Raw genomic sequence first — 22,559 nt, 5'->3', positions numbered from 1 at the left:
TCATAATATGTGGAAAAATAATCGGGAATGCTGTTGTATCTTCTGATGACGTCAAATTTCAATTGAAAACATTACAAAGAACCAATAAACAATTACTGCGTGTATTTTATTTTCTCTATTCTGTCTATGGTAAAGTTTTACGATAATAAAGGGTAAACAAAGTGACAGTATTTTTTACAACGCGTCACTAACTAATTGTATATATATTGATTAGGGATTAGTGTATGTACGGTGCGTATGTTTATTATTTAAACTCTAAAAGTTTACTTTATGAATGAATTAAAAATCGGTTAATTTCGATGGTTTGTGAAGTTATAAATTAACAAATTTAAAAGTGGAGTTAGTTAACAACTTACAAACAAAATTACCAAATAATTGTTATTTCACTTACGTTACGGTTACGACGATTCTAGCTTCCTGGATTCTCCGGAATTAGTTTTTTTTACTGTCATTTATTAATCTCAATTATGGCGAAAGTATCAAAGAGTGCCTTTTCAAATATCATCAAACACATCGACACGCATAACAGAGTGGGTATTCTTAATTTAATTTATTTTTAATTTAAATATTTTTTAATTTGATCAATGTTTGTGATTTGCCATTTGATTAATTTTACCATTATTTTTGGTTAATTATTAAATTATTTTTATTATATTATTTTATTATTATATTATTTTATTATTATTATTGTTATAGATTCTATTTTTCATTATAGATAGTAGAGGAAAAAGAATGCTGGAGGCAGAGGCGTGCTGAACTATCCAAAGAAAGATCGTTATCAGGATCTACTAATAATAAAAATAATTATGGCAACTATAATAATAATAATTATTATAATAGTTGTAATGATAGAAAACAATATATGGTATCATCTTCTTCGTCCTCTTACAATTTTAAGAGGAACCATTATCATCATCGTCGTCCTAGTTCTGACAATGACGACGACGACGATGATGTTGGTGGTGGTAGAAGTGGTAGTAGCAATAGTAGTCATCAAAAGTATGGAATACCAAAGTCGAAAGGTTATTTATAATTTGAGAATTTAATTTATATTTGTCTAATTTCCACCTCAATGTGATGTATTATAAATCTGTTGTATTTCTCTCTTACAGCCTACATGGATCAAATAGACAACAACAACAGTAATAATAATAATAGGTATAATAATAATAATAATAAAAGAGGTAATGATAGTAGTAGTAGTAGAAGTGCCTACAACAATGTTTGGTTGAGGGAGTTTGATAGACTGGAGTCAAGTATGGCTGATAAGTAAGTGCTGATGATGATATTGATGATGATGATGATGTTATAGATAATGACGATGATCTAGATTGATAATTTTTTATTGCTTATATAATGATTTTAGAGTCGAAGAAATTTCTCATCATCATCATCTACGTCAAACAATCATCATCATCTACGTCTCAGCAATCATCATCATCATCTACGTCTCAACAATCATCATCATCTACGTCTCAACAATCATCATCATCATCATCTACGTCTCAACAATCATCATCATCATCTACGTCTCAACAATCATCATCATCATTTACGTCTCAACAATCATCATCATCATCTACGTCTCAACAATCATCATCTCAACACTCATCATCATTTTTAGGTGGGGTCATACAGGGTATAAGGAAATGCATCCGGAAGATTTCCAGCCATCACCCTCACCATCACCCGATCAAAATGATTATAATGATACTCGTCGCCACAGTGGACGCCGTAACAACACTGAATGTTGCAGTCGCGACAATGGCGACATTGAAGATAGAAAGAAGAAAAAGAAGACGGACAAAAAGAAAAAAAGAAAAATGTTCACAAAAGATTCTGATTTTGAAGAATCATTGAGAGGTAATAAGAATAATAATAATTATTATTATTATTATTGATGTCTGTTATTATTAATGTTATTTTTATGCTAATCATTCCTTCACTTTTTCAGGACACAAAGACCGGAAGCGGAAGTTGTCAGCGCCTTCCTCCCTGTCGTCATCATACTCTCCAAAGAAGAAGAAGAAGAAAACAAAGAAGAAAAAACATAAAAAATAATATTTCTTGTTCATTACTGAAATTGCTATTATTGTTATTATCATCATTGTTATTAATATTTATATTATTATTATCGTTATTATGCTTGCTATAATAATAGTAATAATAATAATAATTATTATTCTTATCAGGCTTGTTTTTCTTCTCTTGATTACGTTCTCACTATATTAATGTAAATATTGACGTGTAAATAAATAGTTTGAAAAAAATTTACCAATAAAATTCGTTTGTTTTGCCCTAAATGAATAATTTATACATAAATAATAATAATTATTAATAATATTAACAATTAATAATTAACATAATTGAATATTAATAATTTTTATTCAGTGAGCAACTGAAACCGGCTGTGAAAATTTTTAAATAGTTCCGTTACTAATTTGATGATAAATATATATTTTATTTGAATTGGCATTTAACTTGTTCAATTAATTAATTAGTTAGTTATTTATAGTCGTAATTATTGTAATTATAGATAATAATTGCAAATATAATAGAAAATAATTTCGAGAAGATGTTTGAAGGCGAAAGTTTATCTCACGGTAGCGAGTCGATCAATGCCAGCGATATTGAGAGATTGAGAATTCATGATAAGATTTTGGAGTTCCATGGTTGGTTTGTTGGATGATTGGTTGGTTCGCTGGCTGATTAGTTGGTTGGTTGTGCGTGTGAATTATTGGTCTATTGTTGACTGGCCGGTTATTTTCGCGGAGTATGATTGGTGGCTGTTTTCGTGGTGATATGTGGTGATTGGTTGAATTCTTGGCTGATTGATTGACTGATTGGCTAGAAAGTTGATTGATTATTTGATTGGTTAGCTAGTTGGCTGAGTGCTTGAATGAATGATTGGTTGGGAAACATTTGTAGTTTTAGGAGTTTGTTTTCTTAGAAAATGTGAACAAACAACAGAATTCATGAACAGAAAAGCAGCAACGACTAAGTCAGTGGTGATGGCCAACAACGCAAACGAATATTGGAAACGGCGCGAGCCGATCTCCGACTGGCTAAAAAGCGCGGACCGCCGGCTAAAACCGCTATACATAGTCGACAATAAAAGCATTTATGGAACTTTCTCTGAAATCTTCCAGAGGGAGAATGGCGAGGAGGAAGAAGAGGAAGATGAAGACGGGCAGGGTGTCTTTAAAGAGAGCGGTAGTGGCTTTTCCAACTTGGCTTATGAGAGGTTGGCTTGCTGGAACCATCATCATCGTAATAATCATTTCCTTTTCTTGTTCTTCTTGTTCTTTTTCTTCTTCATCATCGCCAGCACCATTATAATCATGACAGTTACATGAGGTTCACCCCAGCCCAGCCCTCGGTTGTATCCACGAGAGTAGCAATGCCAAGAAGGAAAAATGATTCCAAAGAAAAATTCGGAGATGGCGATGAAGATGAAGAGGAGAAAGTTGATGAGGAGGGCGAAGAAGAAAGAAATGATGACAATGATGAGCAGACTGGCCTGCTTGAATATGAGGATGAAGATGCGGCTGCTGATGGTGATAACGAAGACGACGGGGGGGATTTGATGTGTCTGAGGGCTTGTGTCATCGCCCCGGACGGTTGGTGGGTCGCTGTCGGGAGGAAGATTGTTGACTAGCTGGTTGATTGATTGATGAATGGGTGGATTGGTGGATGAGTGTGTGATGATTTAGTGAGTTAATGAAGGAGCAATAAATTAATCAGCTAATCAATCAATCAATCAATCAATCAATCAATCAATCAATCAATCAGGCTACCTACCGAACTCAGCTTTCAAAGGTGGTTGCAACGTTGTTGACAAGCCGATGCAAGAGCTGCGAGAAAAACTGGTCGAGAAATATACAATAAAAACTAAGGTGATGTTGACTGTGACTAAGATGATGATGATGATGATGATAATGATGATGATGATAAGGATGGCGATGATAATGATGACAACAACGATGATGATGATACGATGATGATAATGATATTTTGATTCCAGGTTAGGAGATATAACAATTCAGCTTTTAGTGAGCTAATTAGAAACGTTCCACTATAATGAGACACTCAGATAAATTAATTTATAATTATAAAATGAAACACTCAGATAATTAATTAATAATTATAACTCTATTATATTAATTATAATTTTTCTATTAATATTTACGTAATAGGACATTAAATATGGGATATAATATTGATTAGCGAACGATCATTCTGTTGTATTTTGTATAAATTTATTCATCATTAAATTACATACATTGAATAGAAAAAATAACGAACCATAGTATAAAGGCAGCCAACTATTTTGGCTCGATCAAAGTTTACAACCCCCACGGTGAATTTTGTCCCCCCAAGGTAAGTTTCGCCCCCCCTAAGGTAAATTTTGCCCTCTCCCAAAGTAATTTTTGCCCATCATTAAAGTGGTTCATAACCCCCACCATACATTCATCTGACATACTTGAGTTCAAATTAAAAACTAATGTTACGTAACTTAATTATTTTTAAAATGTTTCGAGAGATGGCAGGGCTGTAAGTGAGATCTCAATCAGACATTTATTATACCCCAATTATACATGATTGATTAGTTTGTGCGATGTTAATTAATTATTATTGGATTAATTACTGGCTACTTTGCGTTTGCAACAACAAAAGGTAAGTAACAAATACAAATGTCAACTCAAAATGTCTAAGTATTTGCCAACTTCAGACCATTTGAATAGTCTTGTCAAATCCTTTCTTAGTACTTCTGCATCTATCCAGTTATTGACCCTATGCAAACAGCTTCGTCTCGTTCGCAAATTTTGATATTTTTGACCTTATGCCATGGTGTAGATTAATAGTAGAGGGCTAGGGCTACTAATAATTCTAACTTCAATTAATTGAACAATACAAAACTTTCCAAAAAATTCTAGTAAGGAGAATTGAAAAGACAATTTTTAAATTGATTATTGCCAACAATTCGGTAGAATTCATACAATTATATATATATGTGTATAATATATATATATATTATATATATATATCTCTTAAATCTTAATTTCTCCGTTATTCGAATTTCAAGACACACACATAAACACACATTTATATATATATATATACATATATATATATAAGTATATATATGTATATATACACAAACACTCACACATACACAGACATATATATATATATATATATATATATATACGAACGAGGCTCTCTTTAATACAAATGTCGTATATATATATATATATATATATATATATATATATATATATATATATATGACATACAACGTTTAACAAAGAAAAATCAGTTTATGTATATTTATATATATAAACATCTTTATATTTATACATATAGTATATTATATATATATATATATATATATATAATTGAAATTGAAATTGAAAAGAGAAGTTATTTTCATATGGACGCTGTTGTTAGTATCTCGATAGATGTTGATGATGTTGCTAATGTTATTGCTGTTGCATTTTGTTGTTGTTGATGTAAATGTAGTAGTTGTTGATGTTGTTGCTGTTTTTCTCACGGAAATTTTTAATAAGATTGTAAACTCGTTTTCGTCTAGTTATATATTTATAAATACACTAGTGGGATGTCTGGCTTATTTAATGTTGTTGATATTTGGGATTGGTTGTTGTTGTTGATGCTGTTGTTGTTGTTGATATTGTTGATGTTGTTGTTGTTGTTGTTGTTGTTGTTGTTGTTGTTAATGTTGTTGCTTTTTTGTTATTGAGGATAAAAATTTTTGTTGATGTCATAGATCATGATGGTTCTAAATGTGTTTTAATCTGATTCAAATTGAAAATCAATTAGCTTTTGTTGTTGTTGAATAATGATCAAAATATTTACAATAATAATAAAGCAATTATAACAAATATTAATTAAAATAAGTGATAACATTAATATTTAACATTGGTATTTCGAAAATTTCAAGTTTTTTCAAGTTAATTAAAAAAAAATTTAATTATTAGTCAAAGTATATCCGTAGGTTAGTAAGTATGTTTGTTTGTGTTTGTATGCATGTGTCTTTGTGTGTATGTATATATGTGTGTGTGCTTTTTTGTATGTATGTATGTGTGAATATTTGTATGAATGTATGTGTGTCATGTATCCACATGTGTTGTTTCTTGTTATTGTTGCTTTTAATGTTTTATTATTATTATTATTATTTATTAGTATTATCGATTTTCATTATAATATGTTAAAATATAAATAAAATGAATGCATTGTGAGTAGAAAAAAAACTTGCTATGTACAAGGCACACACAGATGTTTCTGTTTGTTGCACGAACAACAACAATAATAAAAATAATAATATTTAATATTTCATTAATAATAATAACAATAATAATTATAAATAATCTTAACCATCGTCGGCTTTATCATCGTTATAATGTAGATTAATAGTAGGAATGGTGATGACTTTTACAAAGAGGAAAATTATTTTATAACACTCAAATATGGCATCAGCGACATGAGAGAGAGAGAGAGAGAGAGAGAGAGAGAGAGAGAAATACAGACAGAGTGAGAAGGAAAGAAAACAATCAATCGAGAGAAAGAAAAGAGTAAGGAAGATAAGAGAAAGAGAGAGAGAGAAGGCATAACTACTATAAGCAGGAAACAAAAGTATACAGAAAATATGAAGAAAGAGAAAAAGAGAGATGGAGAGAGAATGGGTAAGACTGAAAGGGTAAAAAGAAGAAAATAAAGAGAGAGAGAGAGAGAGAGAAAAAGATAATTTATTACCGTTATTAATATGGCTGGAATTTTACTACATTACTTCGCTTAGTTAAGTTAGTTGCTATTGTTGAGGTTTTCAAATCATTATTATAACTATAACTATAATTATCATCATCATTATATCATTATTATTATAAATGATATTATCACCCTCCCTATATCATTGTTATGGTGTTTTGATAGTATAGAATGCCTAAAAATTTCTAGGCTACTTCAAACTTATAAACAATCATCATTTATTTAAATACTTTTCCATACATACAGGCAATCATACACACACATACGTACACACGTACACACATACATACGCATGAATACACGGTATGAATTTAGCTATGAAGGAAATGCTAAATTTTGCCGTTAAAAACTTCTGAAATGTTATTCTGTTGTAACGAGGTGTATGTGTGTGTGTGTGTGAGCAAACTCTTAAAAGTAAAACACAAAAATAATAAAAATGATTAGTTTAAAATCAACAAAATCAACCCTAACCCAACAACCAACCAACAAAAAGCAAAAACAACAACTTCATCAATTTATTATCGCAAACTTAACCATCCGTAAAATCAACAACAAGGTCAATGACATCGCCAACAACATCAACAACACCAATGATAACAAGAGCAACAACATTTTCTCTCTACTCAGTAAAATTGAGCTTATGTGTGTGTTTGTTGGTGTGTTTGTTGGATCGAAACAACAACACTACAACGATTCAATATCTACAGAAGCTCTGTTCTACGAGTGTGTGAGGATTGTTTATACAACAACATACAAACAAACATACAAACCACACAAAAACATACAAAAACATACGCCGACATACATAACCCGTGTAAACCAACCTACAATTCAGATGTATACAAACATCAATGAATACGACAATATATATATATATGTTTTTGTATGTCTATGTTTGTATGTATGTTTGTTTGTTCGTTTAATGTATGAACGTTTGTTTTGTATGTGTGTCTACATGCATGGTCAAATTTAATGGGAACACTTTTTTAGAAATTCCCATTGCGTAAACGATTGTATGATTTATATAGCGCTCACTCTGATGAATAATATATTGAGGAGAATGAAGAGAGAGAAAACAAGTGAGTGGGAGAGAAAGAAAGAGAGAGAGAAAGAGAAAACGAGTGAAACGATTAAAATTGGAAAAGAAAAGATAAAGAGAATAAAGGAGAGAGAAAGTGAGTGAAAAGAGAAGAGAGAGAGACAAGAGGAGAGAGAGAGACAAGGGGAGAGAGGGAGAGAGAGAGAGAGAAAACAGTTTGATCATGAAGACTGTGATTACAAACACGTAAAACAGCAACCGTAGGTAGCACCAACAACGATACGAACATTTGCTTTTTTTTATTTCACTGCAAAATATTAAATCAAAAAAAAGTTATAGCACTCTTAATGATGTCGAACTTGAAAAACACAAATAACAATAACAACAACTATAATAATAATAATAATAATAATAATACTGATAATAATAATAATAAAAATAAAGTAATAAAAATGATAATGAGATATCGTAATTCTTATTAAATGTTATCTAAATTCAATATCTCATATATTGTGTACAGCCACAAACACGCACACACACACACACACACACATTAATATATACATATATACAAACAAACACATACATACATACATACACACATACATGCAAGCACACATACATGCAAACAAATTTTCCTTTATGAAAACAAGAGCTATGTGTATCTATTTTCCAGGGCACTATAAACCATTCAAGATATCATGCTAGGCAATCTTTGCAATTGTGTGTATGTGCCTATGTTTGTATGTGCCTTTGTTTGTATGTATAGGTTCGTTTGTTTGTATGCTTGTGTTTGTTTTTTTGTGTATGTGTGTATGTGTTTGTACGCTTATGTGTGTGTGTACAACTAAATGTATGTGCCTGCGTTTGCGTCTTTATGTTGATGATTTTATTTTTTATTTGTTTATTGATTTGTATAAATATTTGTATGTTTCATTTGTGTATATATTTTGTATGTTTGTGAACAATGTTTGTGTTAAACATTTCTGTATATTCATGTTTAAATAGCAGCAGACATTTCTGATGTAAGACAACATCAACAACATCAAAAACAACGACAACAACATCATCAATCGCAACAACACCAACAACAACAACAACACTGCTTCATTTTTGTATCAGCTAACGAGGCTGATACAAAAATGGCTTTTTTCATTGTTACACACACACACATCTATACACATTTTCATTCACACACACACACAGACACACACACACATATGTATGTGTATGTGTGTGCGATATACTATGTGATATACAGTTGTATAAGAAAGTCACAACATTTTCAGCTTTGGAATGAATGAATGTATTTACATTTAGCTATAGTGTGTGTATTGTATATATACAACTTTATACATACAGATACATACATATACAGTATACAATAACACACACACGCGCGCACATATATATACATATGCGTGTTGTGTATATGTATTAATAAAATGTGTTTCAAAGTGTGTAACAATGAGGAAAGCAATTTTCGTATCAGCCACGTTATAGTAGTTGAAGCAGTTGTTGATGTTGCTGATGATGTTGTTGTTGCTGATGATGTTGTTGTTGCTGATGATGTTGTTGTTGCTGATGATGTTGTTGTTGCTGTTGTTTTTGATGTTATCATTGTTTATATTCCTATACAATTGCATATATATATATATATATATATATATATATAAGCTATTGAAAGCTAATATCTGTGTGCAGTGTATTAGGATATGTATGTACGTGTGTGTGTACGTGTATGTGTGTGTAAGTTTGTTTGTATGCATGTGTATGTGTGTGTGTGTGTGTTTGTAATCGTTTTGACATCCCTTATGCTACAGGACAAAAGAGACAGATGTATTTGTTTATTCAATTTGTCAAGTTCTGTATATATATATGTTTGCCTGTACGTGTGTGTTTGTTTGTATGTGCGCGCGCGCGTGTGTGTGTGTGTGTGTGTGGTTAGCGGTAGCGTGTTTATTTATATCTTTGTTCAATTTTGGGCGATTGGTTTTTGTCAAATGATTTGCAGTGTCGCATTTTCTTTTCGATCTTACGAACACAAATACAGACGTATGAACAAATACAGACATATGAACATCAACATACATATATACACACATACATATATACACAAACATAAACACACATACGAACGATCATACACACACACACAAATATACACTCAGATTTACCCACAGTTACATACAAAGTCACATACACACACATACACTCACATACATAAAAACAGCCTACATCTTCCAGCACCCAATATTCTTCCATATTGATTTCTTTATATCTTCTATATTGATCAGAATTCCACTATACACAGACCAGCCTGGGTGGTGGGTGTGCAGCTAAAAACACATGCAGACATCTGAGTATGTCTGTGTGTGTTGTTTGTATGTGTGTGTGTGTGTGTGTGTGAGTTCATATCTGTGTGTACGTTTATTAATACGTGTGAGTTGTGTGTATATGTATGTGAAAATGTGTTTTCTGTTTGTGTGTTTTTATCTGTGTGTGGTTTAGTGTCTATTTAGATTTTATTGTATGCGTATTGTATATGTGTATATATGTATTATGACTGTATTTGTATGTATGTCTGACTATATAGTTGGTCAGTTTGCTGGTGGCATGTACATATATATATATAAAATATATATTTGTTGGTATAAAAGAATATATATATATAATATATATATATATATATATATATATATATAAATATGGACTGTACTTACCAATTATAATATTATAATGTATGCACATGCACACACACATCCACATACATAAAAGCACATACACAGATATAAAACTAGTACACACACACACACACACATATATATATATATATATATATATATAATTGAATGAATTCTACCGAATTGTTGGCGTTAACCAATTTAAAGTTTGCCTTTTCAGGAATAATTTATTGAAAAGACCAACTTCAAATTGATTAATGCCAACAATTCGGTAGAATTCATACAAAATTGTAAAAATACGGTTTCCAATTCAACACTTACACAAATATACATACATGCTAACCACATACACTCAATTATGAACATGCAAACACACAGACACACATACAGACACACACAAACACAGACACACACATACAGGCATACACAACTGTTTGTCTTATAAACTGGCATATGATAAAATAAACTATAACACATACAAATTATAAACAAAGTTAAAACACACGCGCACACTTTCTCTCTCTCTCTCTCTCTCTCTCTCTCTCTCTCTCTCACACATACACATACATACGAACATAATACATACATACAAACATAATACACACAGACATACATACCGACATATGATAAACACGTTTGTTTAGATAACCATTGTAACCAATAGGAACAGTCATCGCTAATTTGCATATATATAAGACACTTTATTAAGAATGCATTGTGTGTATAATATGCAACTCACATACACACACACATACAGACATGAACACTCACACATACACAGATAATACATACATATATACATACATTGACACATACATACATACATCGATATGTTAGAAAAAGCAACAATACAACTTTATATTAATTTGTTTTTGTTCCATTTTTAAGATACCCTTAAACAATTTCAAAAATTTTAAAAGTTGAATTCATCCTCATCATCATCATCTTCGTCTACTTCTTCATCATCGTCATCGTCGTCATCATCATCAAAATATTAGTAAAAAACCAACAAAAGATTGGATGAGAGTTTACTCATTGTTATGTTAATTACCATTATCGATATCTGTTAACATTATGTCCATACATACTACTACTACTACTATTACTGCTGCTGCTGCTGCTACTACTACTGCTTCTATTACATCTCTACTACTACTTTTACTACAGCTGCTACTCTAACAAAACCTGGGAAGACAACGTCAACAAAAGCCACAACAGCCTGCTACTAATATTACAACCATTATTAAAATTACGATAAATCAATGTTAGATGGAGATGAATAGACAGACAGACAGACGCAAAGACAGACAGACACAAAGACAAACAAACAACCATATAGAATGATAGATAGATAGAGAGTAACTTGTTTTAATTTGTTAGCGCTGAATGGCGTTAAAAAACATGAATGCCAATTTTAATAAAGAACTTTACGATTTCTTGGACAACAGTAATATATTGACTTGCAAAGAAACGAACAAAGTGATGAATTATGACCACTACTACAAAATAATTAATTATGACCACTACTGCTGCTGCTACTGCTGCTGCTTCTACTACTACTACTTCTACTACTACTACTTCTACTACTACTTGTACAACAGCTTCTATTTGTGTTAATATCATTTTTCTTATTATTATAACTGTTTTCCGAAGTATTGAATAAAGTCTTTATTAATAAAACTCGATCGTAAATTAATTACTATTTTATTGGTGTATTGCGTTGGTTGTAAAATGTGTTAAACGGTTTATTGGTATGTGTGTGTTTGTGTGTGTATGTTTTTGTAGGTGTGTATGTATGTTTGTATGTATGTTTGTATGTGTGTATGTATGTATGTTTGTATGTGTTTGTATTGTGAGTGCGCTGTGTGTATTAGTTCGTATGTGTATGTATGCAGATGTGTTTGCATGCAAGTGTGTGTGTGTGTGTCTATGTTGTGTGGGTGTAAGTTTATGTCTGAGTGTGTGTATGTTTTAAATTCCTTATACTAAAAAAAAGATGAAGAAAATAAAATAATATAAATCAAACTGACTTTCAAAAATAAAAGAATAAAACTACAGTTATTGCTGTAGAATTAGCTAGATAATATCATTAAGATATGATTCTAAATCCTTTAAAAATTTTCCATTGAAAAAAATTATTTTTTCCTATATTCATAATGATAATTATTTATTACGAATAAAAAATCATATAATTTGTTTTGATCAACGATTTATTTTTAATAAATTTAATTAATATTTGTTAATATTTAATTTTTTGTATTTAAATAAAAGAACAACTTTTTAACAAACCTGTACATAAATAAATATTTTTTATTTATTTTTATAAAAAGTATATATACCAAATAGTGTAAATAATTTCAAAATAATAATAATAATTGAATTTATTATTTAATAATAATAATAATTCATAATAATAAGAAGAATAAAAATAGTAAGCAGAAAGAAAAGAGGAAGAAATATACTGAACTTTATAAATTTTTCAACTCCACTGCTTTAAAACGAAAGTGTTGAAATAAAAGATTTTGTTTATATTGTTTAGTTTATTTAAATTCATCTAAAATGTTTGTTTGTGTACGTATGTATGTGTGTGTGTGTGTGCGTGTCTGTGTAGAGTTTATCTGCTAAACGTCAAGTGGAGCAGATTAAAATTATCTAATTACATTCGTTACTCTTTTGTTGTTTTTATTATTATTATTAATTATTATTATTAATTATTATTATTATTAGTAGTAGTAGTGGTTGTATATTTATTTATTATTTATATATTTGTTGTACATTAATGGCCACATATTAAAAATATTAATATAATATAATGTGAATAATAATGAATATTATATAGAAACATTCATCCAAATTTCACTAATTAATTATCTAGTCTTTTAACCAATTATTTAATTAATTAATTAGTTAATTCATTCATTCATTAATTCAGTATTTTTCAGATCTTTCTTTAAAAGGAATCTGTCCAAGAAGCATTCATTGTATCAATTCGAGTTAAACTTATCCCCAATTGTAATATTAAAATTCTAATAATAATAATATTTTCAGTATGAGTATTAATTCTAATATTAATAATAATAATAAAAATAGCGATAATATTATTTCTAATAATTTAGTAATATTAAATCAGTAAAATCAGTAAAAATAATAATACTTCCCATTTATACTTCCCAATAATACTTCTCATTATTCCAGTAATAATAATAATAATTCTCATTCATACGGAAGATGGAAGATATAAGAGAGGATTTTTGGATAAATGGAATACACACACACACACATATATATATACACACTCAAACACACACACACACACATGCAAACTCAAACACACACACACTTGAAAATAAACATACATAAAGGTACACACACACATATATACACATGTAACATTAGCAATACTGTAAATTTACTGGATTTACTGTATGTTTGTAATAGATTTTTATGGAATTTAAATATCAGATTAATTATTATCCTATATTTTTAAATATATATATTTTATACATTGAAATATCATCAATAAAAAAGAAATTCAGATATCTATATTTCGCTTTATAATGGTAGAATATTGTCTTTTAACCTTTTCTTCATTATGTAATTATTTATAACTAGATAACAATTTTAGTAATTATTTGAATTAATTATTATTAGTATATTTAATATATGTAATTTTATATTCTATTATTGTTGTTCTATTAATTGTCTCATTTTTGTTTTATGGTTTTAAAAACCGGAAAGCCCATTAAAATTATTTGTTCATAATCGCCAAAAAAGTGTCTCTTCAATAAAAGTATTAATTTAAAAATGAATGAACGAACGAACGATCAAACGAACGAACGAACGAACGAACGATCAAACGAACGAACGAACGATCAAATATAAATGAATAAATAGATAGATATCAGATATATATAATTCACCCTGATTTCCGTAATCATCATGACGTAATATAATTATAATTAAATATATAATTTAAATTAAAGTAAATTATGAGTAAATATAATTAAAATTAAAGAAAGTTATAATTAAAGAAAGTTATAATTAAATATAATTAAATAAATAGAGAACAAATTATTCTCGAAGTGATTATAGACAATTTGTTTGAAAATAAGTTATAATATAATATTATTAACATATTATTTAATAAATGTTATTGTTAATATCAATAGACCATAGAATGTCGAAATATGATTAGTTTTTATATGCATATCTATGTAGGTTTTATAATAATATAAATAATAAATAAATATATATATATATAGAGAGAGAGAGAAAGAGAGAAAGAGAGAGAGAAAATTGTATACATTTTATAGTTGTTTAATAAAAATTTTCAAAATTGAAGTGATATTTAAAATATTTTAATATATTTAAATTGAATAATGTTATACAATTAAATAAATTTTTAACGATAATAACATTAACTTCATAATAATTTTAATTTAAGTAAAAATATAGATTAATAACAATAACAATGAGATGAAACAACAACAACAACAACAATATCAACAACATTTAATACAGAAATAATAATAATAATATAAAATTTAGTGATATAAATAATAATATTAATAATAAGAAGATACACCAAAATTTTTACAGATAACCATAATATACAAACAAATATACACAAAAATAAACCAAAAATCATACAAAGTATGTATAAATGATTTAAGGTATAAACAATTATTACATCCAATACAATAAAAAATACAAACATTAATAAAATAAAAATACAATTTGTAAATCAATTGTTTACATTTTATCTGAATAAATAGCTATTAATTATTTTAAAATTAGGAATAAAAACAGTAATAATAAATGCCATATTTTAAATAGAACATAAACACACACACACAGACACACACCCACGTACACACACACACACACGTATACACACAAACACACACACATACATATTAAGTAACATAGGACGATGATAAACAACTTTAGATATTTATGCATAACTCTGTTTGATGTACTATTTACCTACAATTTATGTAAAATGAAAGTAGAAAAATATTAAATAGAATATAAACGAATAGTTCACACGCACACAAGTACACACACACTCACACACACACACACATACACGTACAGTCACATAAACATTTTTAGAAACTTTACCCTTTTTAAACCTGGAAAATTATGCTTTGTATACCAATATTATATGGCTTTTTTATGTCTGTTATTAAAAAAATATATTATGAATCAAAATTAAATTATTAAATTATAGAACTAATAGCAATAATATCATAATAATGATATTAATTATGATTATATTTCTTATAAATATAATAACATCGACTGCCATTTTTGTTTAGTTGGCTGGTTGGTTGATTGGTTGGTTGGTTGGTTAGTTGTTTAGTTAGTTGGTTGGCTGGTTTGTTGATTGGTTGGTTGGTTGGATGAGAATTGGTTGATTGATTATTGATTAATTTTTTTTTTTGTGAAATGAACTTGCACGTAGCATTTGTTCCCAAAACCCCTATCATATCGTAATAATAATTAATTTTAATTAATTTTATTCAATAAAATAATTATTTCTAGTATAATTACCATAATTTGTAGTATAATTATTATTTTACTCTAAATAATATTTATAATATTTATGTTATTTTATTTATATAGCTTTATGGCATTATTTAAAAGCCATTCCTTGCTAGGTAGTTTTATGTATAAACATAATTTAGTATCTTCATAAATATAGACATAATATACTAATAGTAATATTATTAATTATAACTAAAATGTAATATTTTTATAAATATAAAATGAAATTAATTGCTTCTATTATCATTATTGTTATTTATATTATTATTGTTATGCTTGTTATTATTATTGTTGTTGTTGTTGTCGTGGTTCTTATTAATGTCGATTGCATTTTTGCTCTTGCCAATGCTATCAGCGAATGGAATTCTCAAATTATTATTACTATTGTTGGCGTTATCATTGTTGTTATTATTGTGGATGACGTCATCTGCATCAATCCCGACAGGACGATGATGGTGATGGCGATGATCTTCTTCCTCTTCTTCATCATTCTCTCCGTCATTCTCACCATCATCGTCATCATCGTCACCATCGTCGTCATCATCGTCTTTATCGCCGCTACTAAACTCGTCATAAACGCCAACTCCGTTGCCACAACCGCCAATACCGACTGAACCGGTACCAGACGACAAATTAGCAGAGCCGATTTTACCACTTTTGCTGTTCGGCAACCGGTTGTCTTTCTTCCATTTCATGCGTCGGTTCTGGAACCAAATTTTGATCTGTCGCTCGGTTAACCCAAGCGAGTGAGCGATTTCGATTCGTCGCCGACCGTTGAGATAGCGATTGAAATGAAACTCCTTCTCCAGCTCGAGCGTCTGGTAGCGGCTGTAGCTCGTTCTAGCTCTCTTGTCGGCTATCAGGGACGACGACGACGACGACGATGATAAGTTGTTGTTGTGGCTGTTGTGGTTGTTGTAGTAGCCGTTCGTCGAAAGCGTGTTAGTCGCTGATGATGATGATGATAGTGAAGATGACGATGATGATGTTCCTGGTGTTGATGACGATGCTGTTTGGATTGGTCGGTGTTATTTAGTTAGTTATTTCTTTAGAATTAGTTTTAGAAAAGTTAATTTATTACACAATTAATCCTAATCAATCCTTTTTCATTGTCAGGAATAGTAAAATTACCATATTTTATTCATGCACTTACAATCACACACAAACACACGCACACACACACACACATACACACACACACAAAATACAAACACAAACAAACATTTCTTTTATTTACAAAATATCGTTACGGTATTAAAAATTAATGGGGGCTTTTTTAGCCGAGATTGTTACAGAGAAAAAAGAATAATAAAAAATAAAATAATATTATTATAATTATAGTAATAAAAAAAAAAAAAAAATAATTTTTTCAATTAAAAATTGAAATCTACCACGGTTTGTAATCCAAAAAATGCACACATACACACACAAAATACACAATAACCTACATTTTACATGCAATTCTACACACATATCTACACACATTCAGCATAAAGGTATGTATGTGTGCAGTGTATACACACATACATACATACGTACGTACATATACACATATATACATGCAAACACACACACACACACACAGGTCTACAAACATTCTCAAAGGCAGGCCAAAACACACGCACATATATACACACATACACATGTATACAGAATACCACACACACGCGCACATAAACACACACACATACACCTGTATACAGAAGCACACACACACACCACATGAACACGCACATATACGTGAATACAGAAACACACACCACTCACGTGCACACATACACGTGTGTACAGAAACACATACACACACAATTACACGTGTATACACGCACGCACGCACACACGCACGCACGCACGCACAAATGCGCAAGCATTCCTTTGCTTGAACACGGCTGTGAGCGCACGCAAGCACATATAACGCTGGAACCATTTGATATTTAAAAAAGGTTATAGACTAGACATATTATTAATGAATGAATGAGTGAATGAGTGAACGAATGAACTAACGAACGGATGAACGGACAAACGGATGAATGAATGGAAGAAGGAAGAATGGAAAGAGTAAACAAAAAAATAAATAGCTAAGTGAATGTCGGAATGAACAAGTTGAAGAAGAAATGAATGAACAAATTAACGAACAAAAGGAATAAATGGAACGAACGAGCAAACGAATGAATTAAAATGGATTGATAGACTGAATATATAAATAAACAAACAAAGGAATGATGATGATAATAATTATTATTATTATTACAATTATTATTATGATCATAATATTACATGGGAAATCTAGCGTGAACTGGGGAGCGAAAAATAATTTCCATTGGCAAACATACTTATATGAATGTTTGTATGCCGATCGATTGAATGAATGAATGAATGAATGAGTGAATGAATGAATGAACAGTGTTTACTTGATCAGGCAATTGACTTATAGAAAAGGCCTTATTAATCCCAATAATCCCAATAACAATCCATTCATTAAATTATTTAACAACTTATTCTTCAAATCATTCATTCATTCTTCAATACCCACCCATCCATCTATCCAACCATTACATTCATTTATTTATTCATCATTCATTCATCCGATCATTCATTAATTCATTCATTCATTCATTCAGACAGTCCGGTCATGCATTCATGGTACTTTTTTTTGGTTTGCCAAAATGACATTTCATAATGGAAACAAGATAGAGAGTATAATATGATAGAGAGTAAAATTTTTAAAAAAGACAACGGCAGTGGAATGAGAGACAGAGAGAGAGAGAGAGAAAGAAAGAGAGAGAGAGAGAGAGAAAAGAAAGAATGAAAGATTAAAAGAAAAGAAAGAAAGAAAGAAAAGAAAGAGGAATAGGAAGAAATGATTGAAAAATAGGGAAAAATGAATGATTGAGAGTAAGAGAGATAAAGTGGGATAAAGAATTGAAGATATAGTGAGAGAAAGATAACGAAAAAAGTTGAGAGAGAGAGAGAGAGAGAGAGAGAGAGAAGAGGTGAAATAGAGGGAGAGAAAGTGAAAGATAAAAGATAAAGAAAAGAGAGAGAAAAAGAGAAAGAGGGAGAGAGAAATATCACAATGACATTGTTGATATTGTTGATGTTACAAGTCTGACGCCAAAGTGTCTGGAGTGAAGTTTTAAAAATTACGAATCTATGTATGTTTGTATGTATATTTGTTTGTATGTATGTTTGTATGTATGTTTGTATGTATGTTTGCTTGTATGAATGTATGCATGCATGTTTGTTTGTTTGTTTGTATGTATATTAGTATTTATGTTCATATATGTATATGTATATGTATGTTTGAATGTATGTATGTGTGTATGTGTGTGTGTGTGTACTTAAGTACGTGTGTACGTATGATAACCGTTAGGTATAATTTGTTATATTTGATTAATTATAATTAATTACCGTATATTATTTATTATATATACTTAATTATTATTGATTACGGTTCTGCGTATAACACACACACACATACACACACACATACATACACACGCACACACATGCACACACACGCACACATACATAAATATATGCATTGCCCGTCAATAAACATGCGATTGCTTGATTCAAATAGTGACGACGATGATGACGACGACGACGAAGATGGGATTGATGATGATAACGAAGAAGAAGATGACGATGAGGATGATTATTTTTGTATGTATGTTTGTTTGTATGTATGTTTGTTTGTATGTTTGTTTGTATGTTGGTATGTATGAATGAATGTATCTACATGATTTTCAATTTTGAGAAGCGAATAAAATTTCGTTTCGTTTCGTATGTACGTACGTATGTATGTATGCATGAATGAATGTATGTATGAATGAATGAATGTATGTATGTATGTATGAATGAATGAATATATGTATGTATGAATGAATGAATGAATGTATGTATGACCCTTCATTGATTAACTAGCCATTGAATGGGCTATAATCATTGTCAGTTTCTGCTCTACTCTATGTTGTTGGGTCACACACACAGAAAGGTTATTTAAAGCCCCACCATGAATACAAGAAGAATTAAATTTTTGGAGTAGAATCGATATATATATTCTTTGATGCGGTTTTTATCTAAAGGGTTTTCTGATATTAAACAAGTTTTATTAATAAGTTCTTTTAAAAACAGATGTGGATTATCGGTCGGTCTGAAGGTCTCGATGCATACTGGCTGAAAGATTTCAGAGTCATTGAGAGTAGCCTAGTTAGAAATAGTTTTTGGTCGTACACTCTTAAGACCGCGGTATTTTCCTCTACCGATGTGAAAGAGATGTATCTATCGGCCATCGTGTGGGGGGAGTCACATCTCAGGCCAGCAAACGTCCAATAGCCCATGGAGAAATTGTGACCATTAGGTCTAAAATTACCATTCGCAATTAGGCCTTCCGGTTCTTTTATCATGGGTATATGAGATTTCTGGAAGCGGCGGATTATGAAATCATTCATCGCTGAATGTCTTGCTTGGGGTCCAGAGCCAAGAAAGCTCAATGGATCAACCTTTACTCTGCAGTAGCAAACATACTCAGTAACAACTGGCAAACCCAACCTCAACCCCAAGCTCACTCGGAAACATGTATGTATGTTTGTATGTATGTATGTGTGTACGCATGTATGTATGTATGTGTGTGTGTGTGTATGTATGTACGCATGTATGTATGTTTGTATGTATATACAGGTGTACATTAGCAATATAGGAATATTTATTTGAGAATGATTGATCGTTATCTACTCTACTACTGGTCTTTTTAATATAATTGTTTCAGATTATTGTTATTATTATTGTTATGACTGTTATTATTATTATTGTGGTTGTTGTTGATATTATTATTATTGTTTGAGGCAACATAAGTTTCGTGTTTTTTTTAAAATTTATTCATCATATTTTTCCTCTTCTTCCTCCTCCTTTTCTTCTTTCTCTTCTTTTTCTTCCTCTTCTTCTTCTTCGCCATCATTTTCTTCTTCTTCTTCTTCATCATCATCATCTTCTTCTTCTTCTTCTTCATCACCATCATCATCATCATCATCATCATCTTCTTCTTCTTCTTATTATTATTATTATGATTATTATTATTATCAATAGTATTTTTTTCCTTATCAGATTGGAGTGTAGTTGTGTAAATGAAATGCGATATATTGCTTGGCTATCATCGTCACACACGCAACATCGTTAGCACGCACGACCGAATGAATGAATGAATGAATGAATGAATGAATGAGTGAGTGAGTGAGTGAGTGAGTGAGTGAGTGAGTGAGTAAATGTATGATTGAATGAATGAATGACTAAAAGAATGAATGAGCGAACAAACGAACGAACGAGCGAAGTTAAAACGTAAGTTTAAATGAATAAATTGAAGAACGAATGAATTGATTAATGAGCTAATTGATGAATGAATAAATGAATGGATAAACAATTAAATATATAATTGAATAAATGAATGAACGATTGATTGAAACGAACGAATGAGCAATGAGATCATTACAATCATCTAAAAAACTCGTCATTACGTGTAGCCATTTTTTGGTTTACCTTTTATTCAATCTTTTTACACCTACCCACACACACACGTACACACACCACACGCACACACACACACACACGTACACACGCACACAAACACATACATACGTACGTACATTAACTTAGCGTTAGTCGATCAGATAAAATCATCTCTAATTAATAGTTACATTATAAAAATAACGTTCCATTCATCTTAATTATATTGTTTCATTGTATTAATTGTATTAATACACTCATAGGCACATATACACGCAAAAATACAAACATACATACAAACACACACACACACACATACAAGCAGAGAAACATACGTTCTCACAAACGTAGAAACAATTTCTAAAAAATACATCATGAAATTAATTAATTGAACCAACCAACAAACACACGCACACACACCCACACGCACATAAACACCCACACACACATAAACACACACACACATAAACACACACACACAAAACACACACAAACTCATCTAAAAACATACAAACGTACCAAAAAAAAACACACCGAAGAACACGTAAAAAACTATCAAACAGACTGATACACACACCAAAAAACACACCTTGAGAAGTCCTGGCATGAATCTTCTTCATCCAGGGGAAAATAACCGGCGACTTGGCGTTCACCAGATTCTCACCACCACCACCACCACCACCACCACCACCGCTGCCAACACCTAAACATTTATCCGAGAACCTCCTCAAACAATTGCTACTGTTGTTGCCCGATGACGAATTAGATGACGTCATTACGTAATAATCCATGCCGGATAGTAACGATCTAGGATCGCCGTTATGGTGATGATGATGGGAATGCAGAAACAAGGAATTTCCGTCCTCAAATATCGGAAACGGATCGTAAGTTGGGTAGAAATTTGGATAAACCGCAGAGTGAGAAGGCTTGTATGCCGGCAGAATGGAAGATGGGTGGGTCAAAAATGGTGGCGGAGGTTGTGGAGAGCTGGTTTGAGA

The 22,559-nt window shown here is 30.6% G+C and overlaps 2 protein-coding genes across 2 annotated transcripts; one reads left to right on the top strand and one right to left on the bottom strand.

The window, feature by feature from the left end:
• Window positions 1-467: 467 nt before the first annotated feature.
• HELRODRAFT_183455 (hypothetical protein) lies at window positions 468-2,061 on the top strand (the record flags this gene model as incomplete). The annotated part of the gene is made up of 4 exons (XM_009012487.1): window positions 468-534; window positions 1,113-1,269; window positions 1,625-1,863; window positions 1,955-2,061. 4 exons carry the CDS (start codon window positions 468-470, stop codon window positions 2,059-2,061), a joined length of 570 nt encoding a protein of 189 aa, XP_009010735.1.
• A 14,225-nt stretch (window positions 2,062-16,286) lies between these two features.
• HELRODRAFT_91666 (hypothetical protein) lies at window positions 16,287-22,337 on the bottom strand (the record flags this gene model as incomplete). The annotated part of the gene is made up of 2 exons (XM_009012486.1): window positions 16,287-17,068; window positions 22,151-22,337. The coding sequence occupies 2 exons, from the start codon at window positions 22,335-22,337 to the stop codon at window positions 16,287-16,289; spliced, it is 969 nt and encodes a 322-aa protein (XP_009010734.1).
• Window positions 22,338-22,559: the final 222 nt, after the last annotated feature.

Source organism: Helobdella robusta, assembly GCF_000326865.2.
Source record: "Helobdella robusta unplaced genomic scaffold HELROscaffold_108, whole genome shotgun sequence".
Classification (NCBI taxonomy): Eukaryota; Metazoa; Annelida; class Clitellata; order Rhynchobdellida; family Glossiphoniidae; genus Helobdella; species Helobdella robusta.
This window is presented reverse-complemented; position numbering and strand designations above follow the sequence as displayed.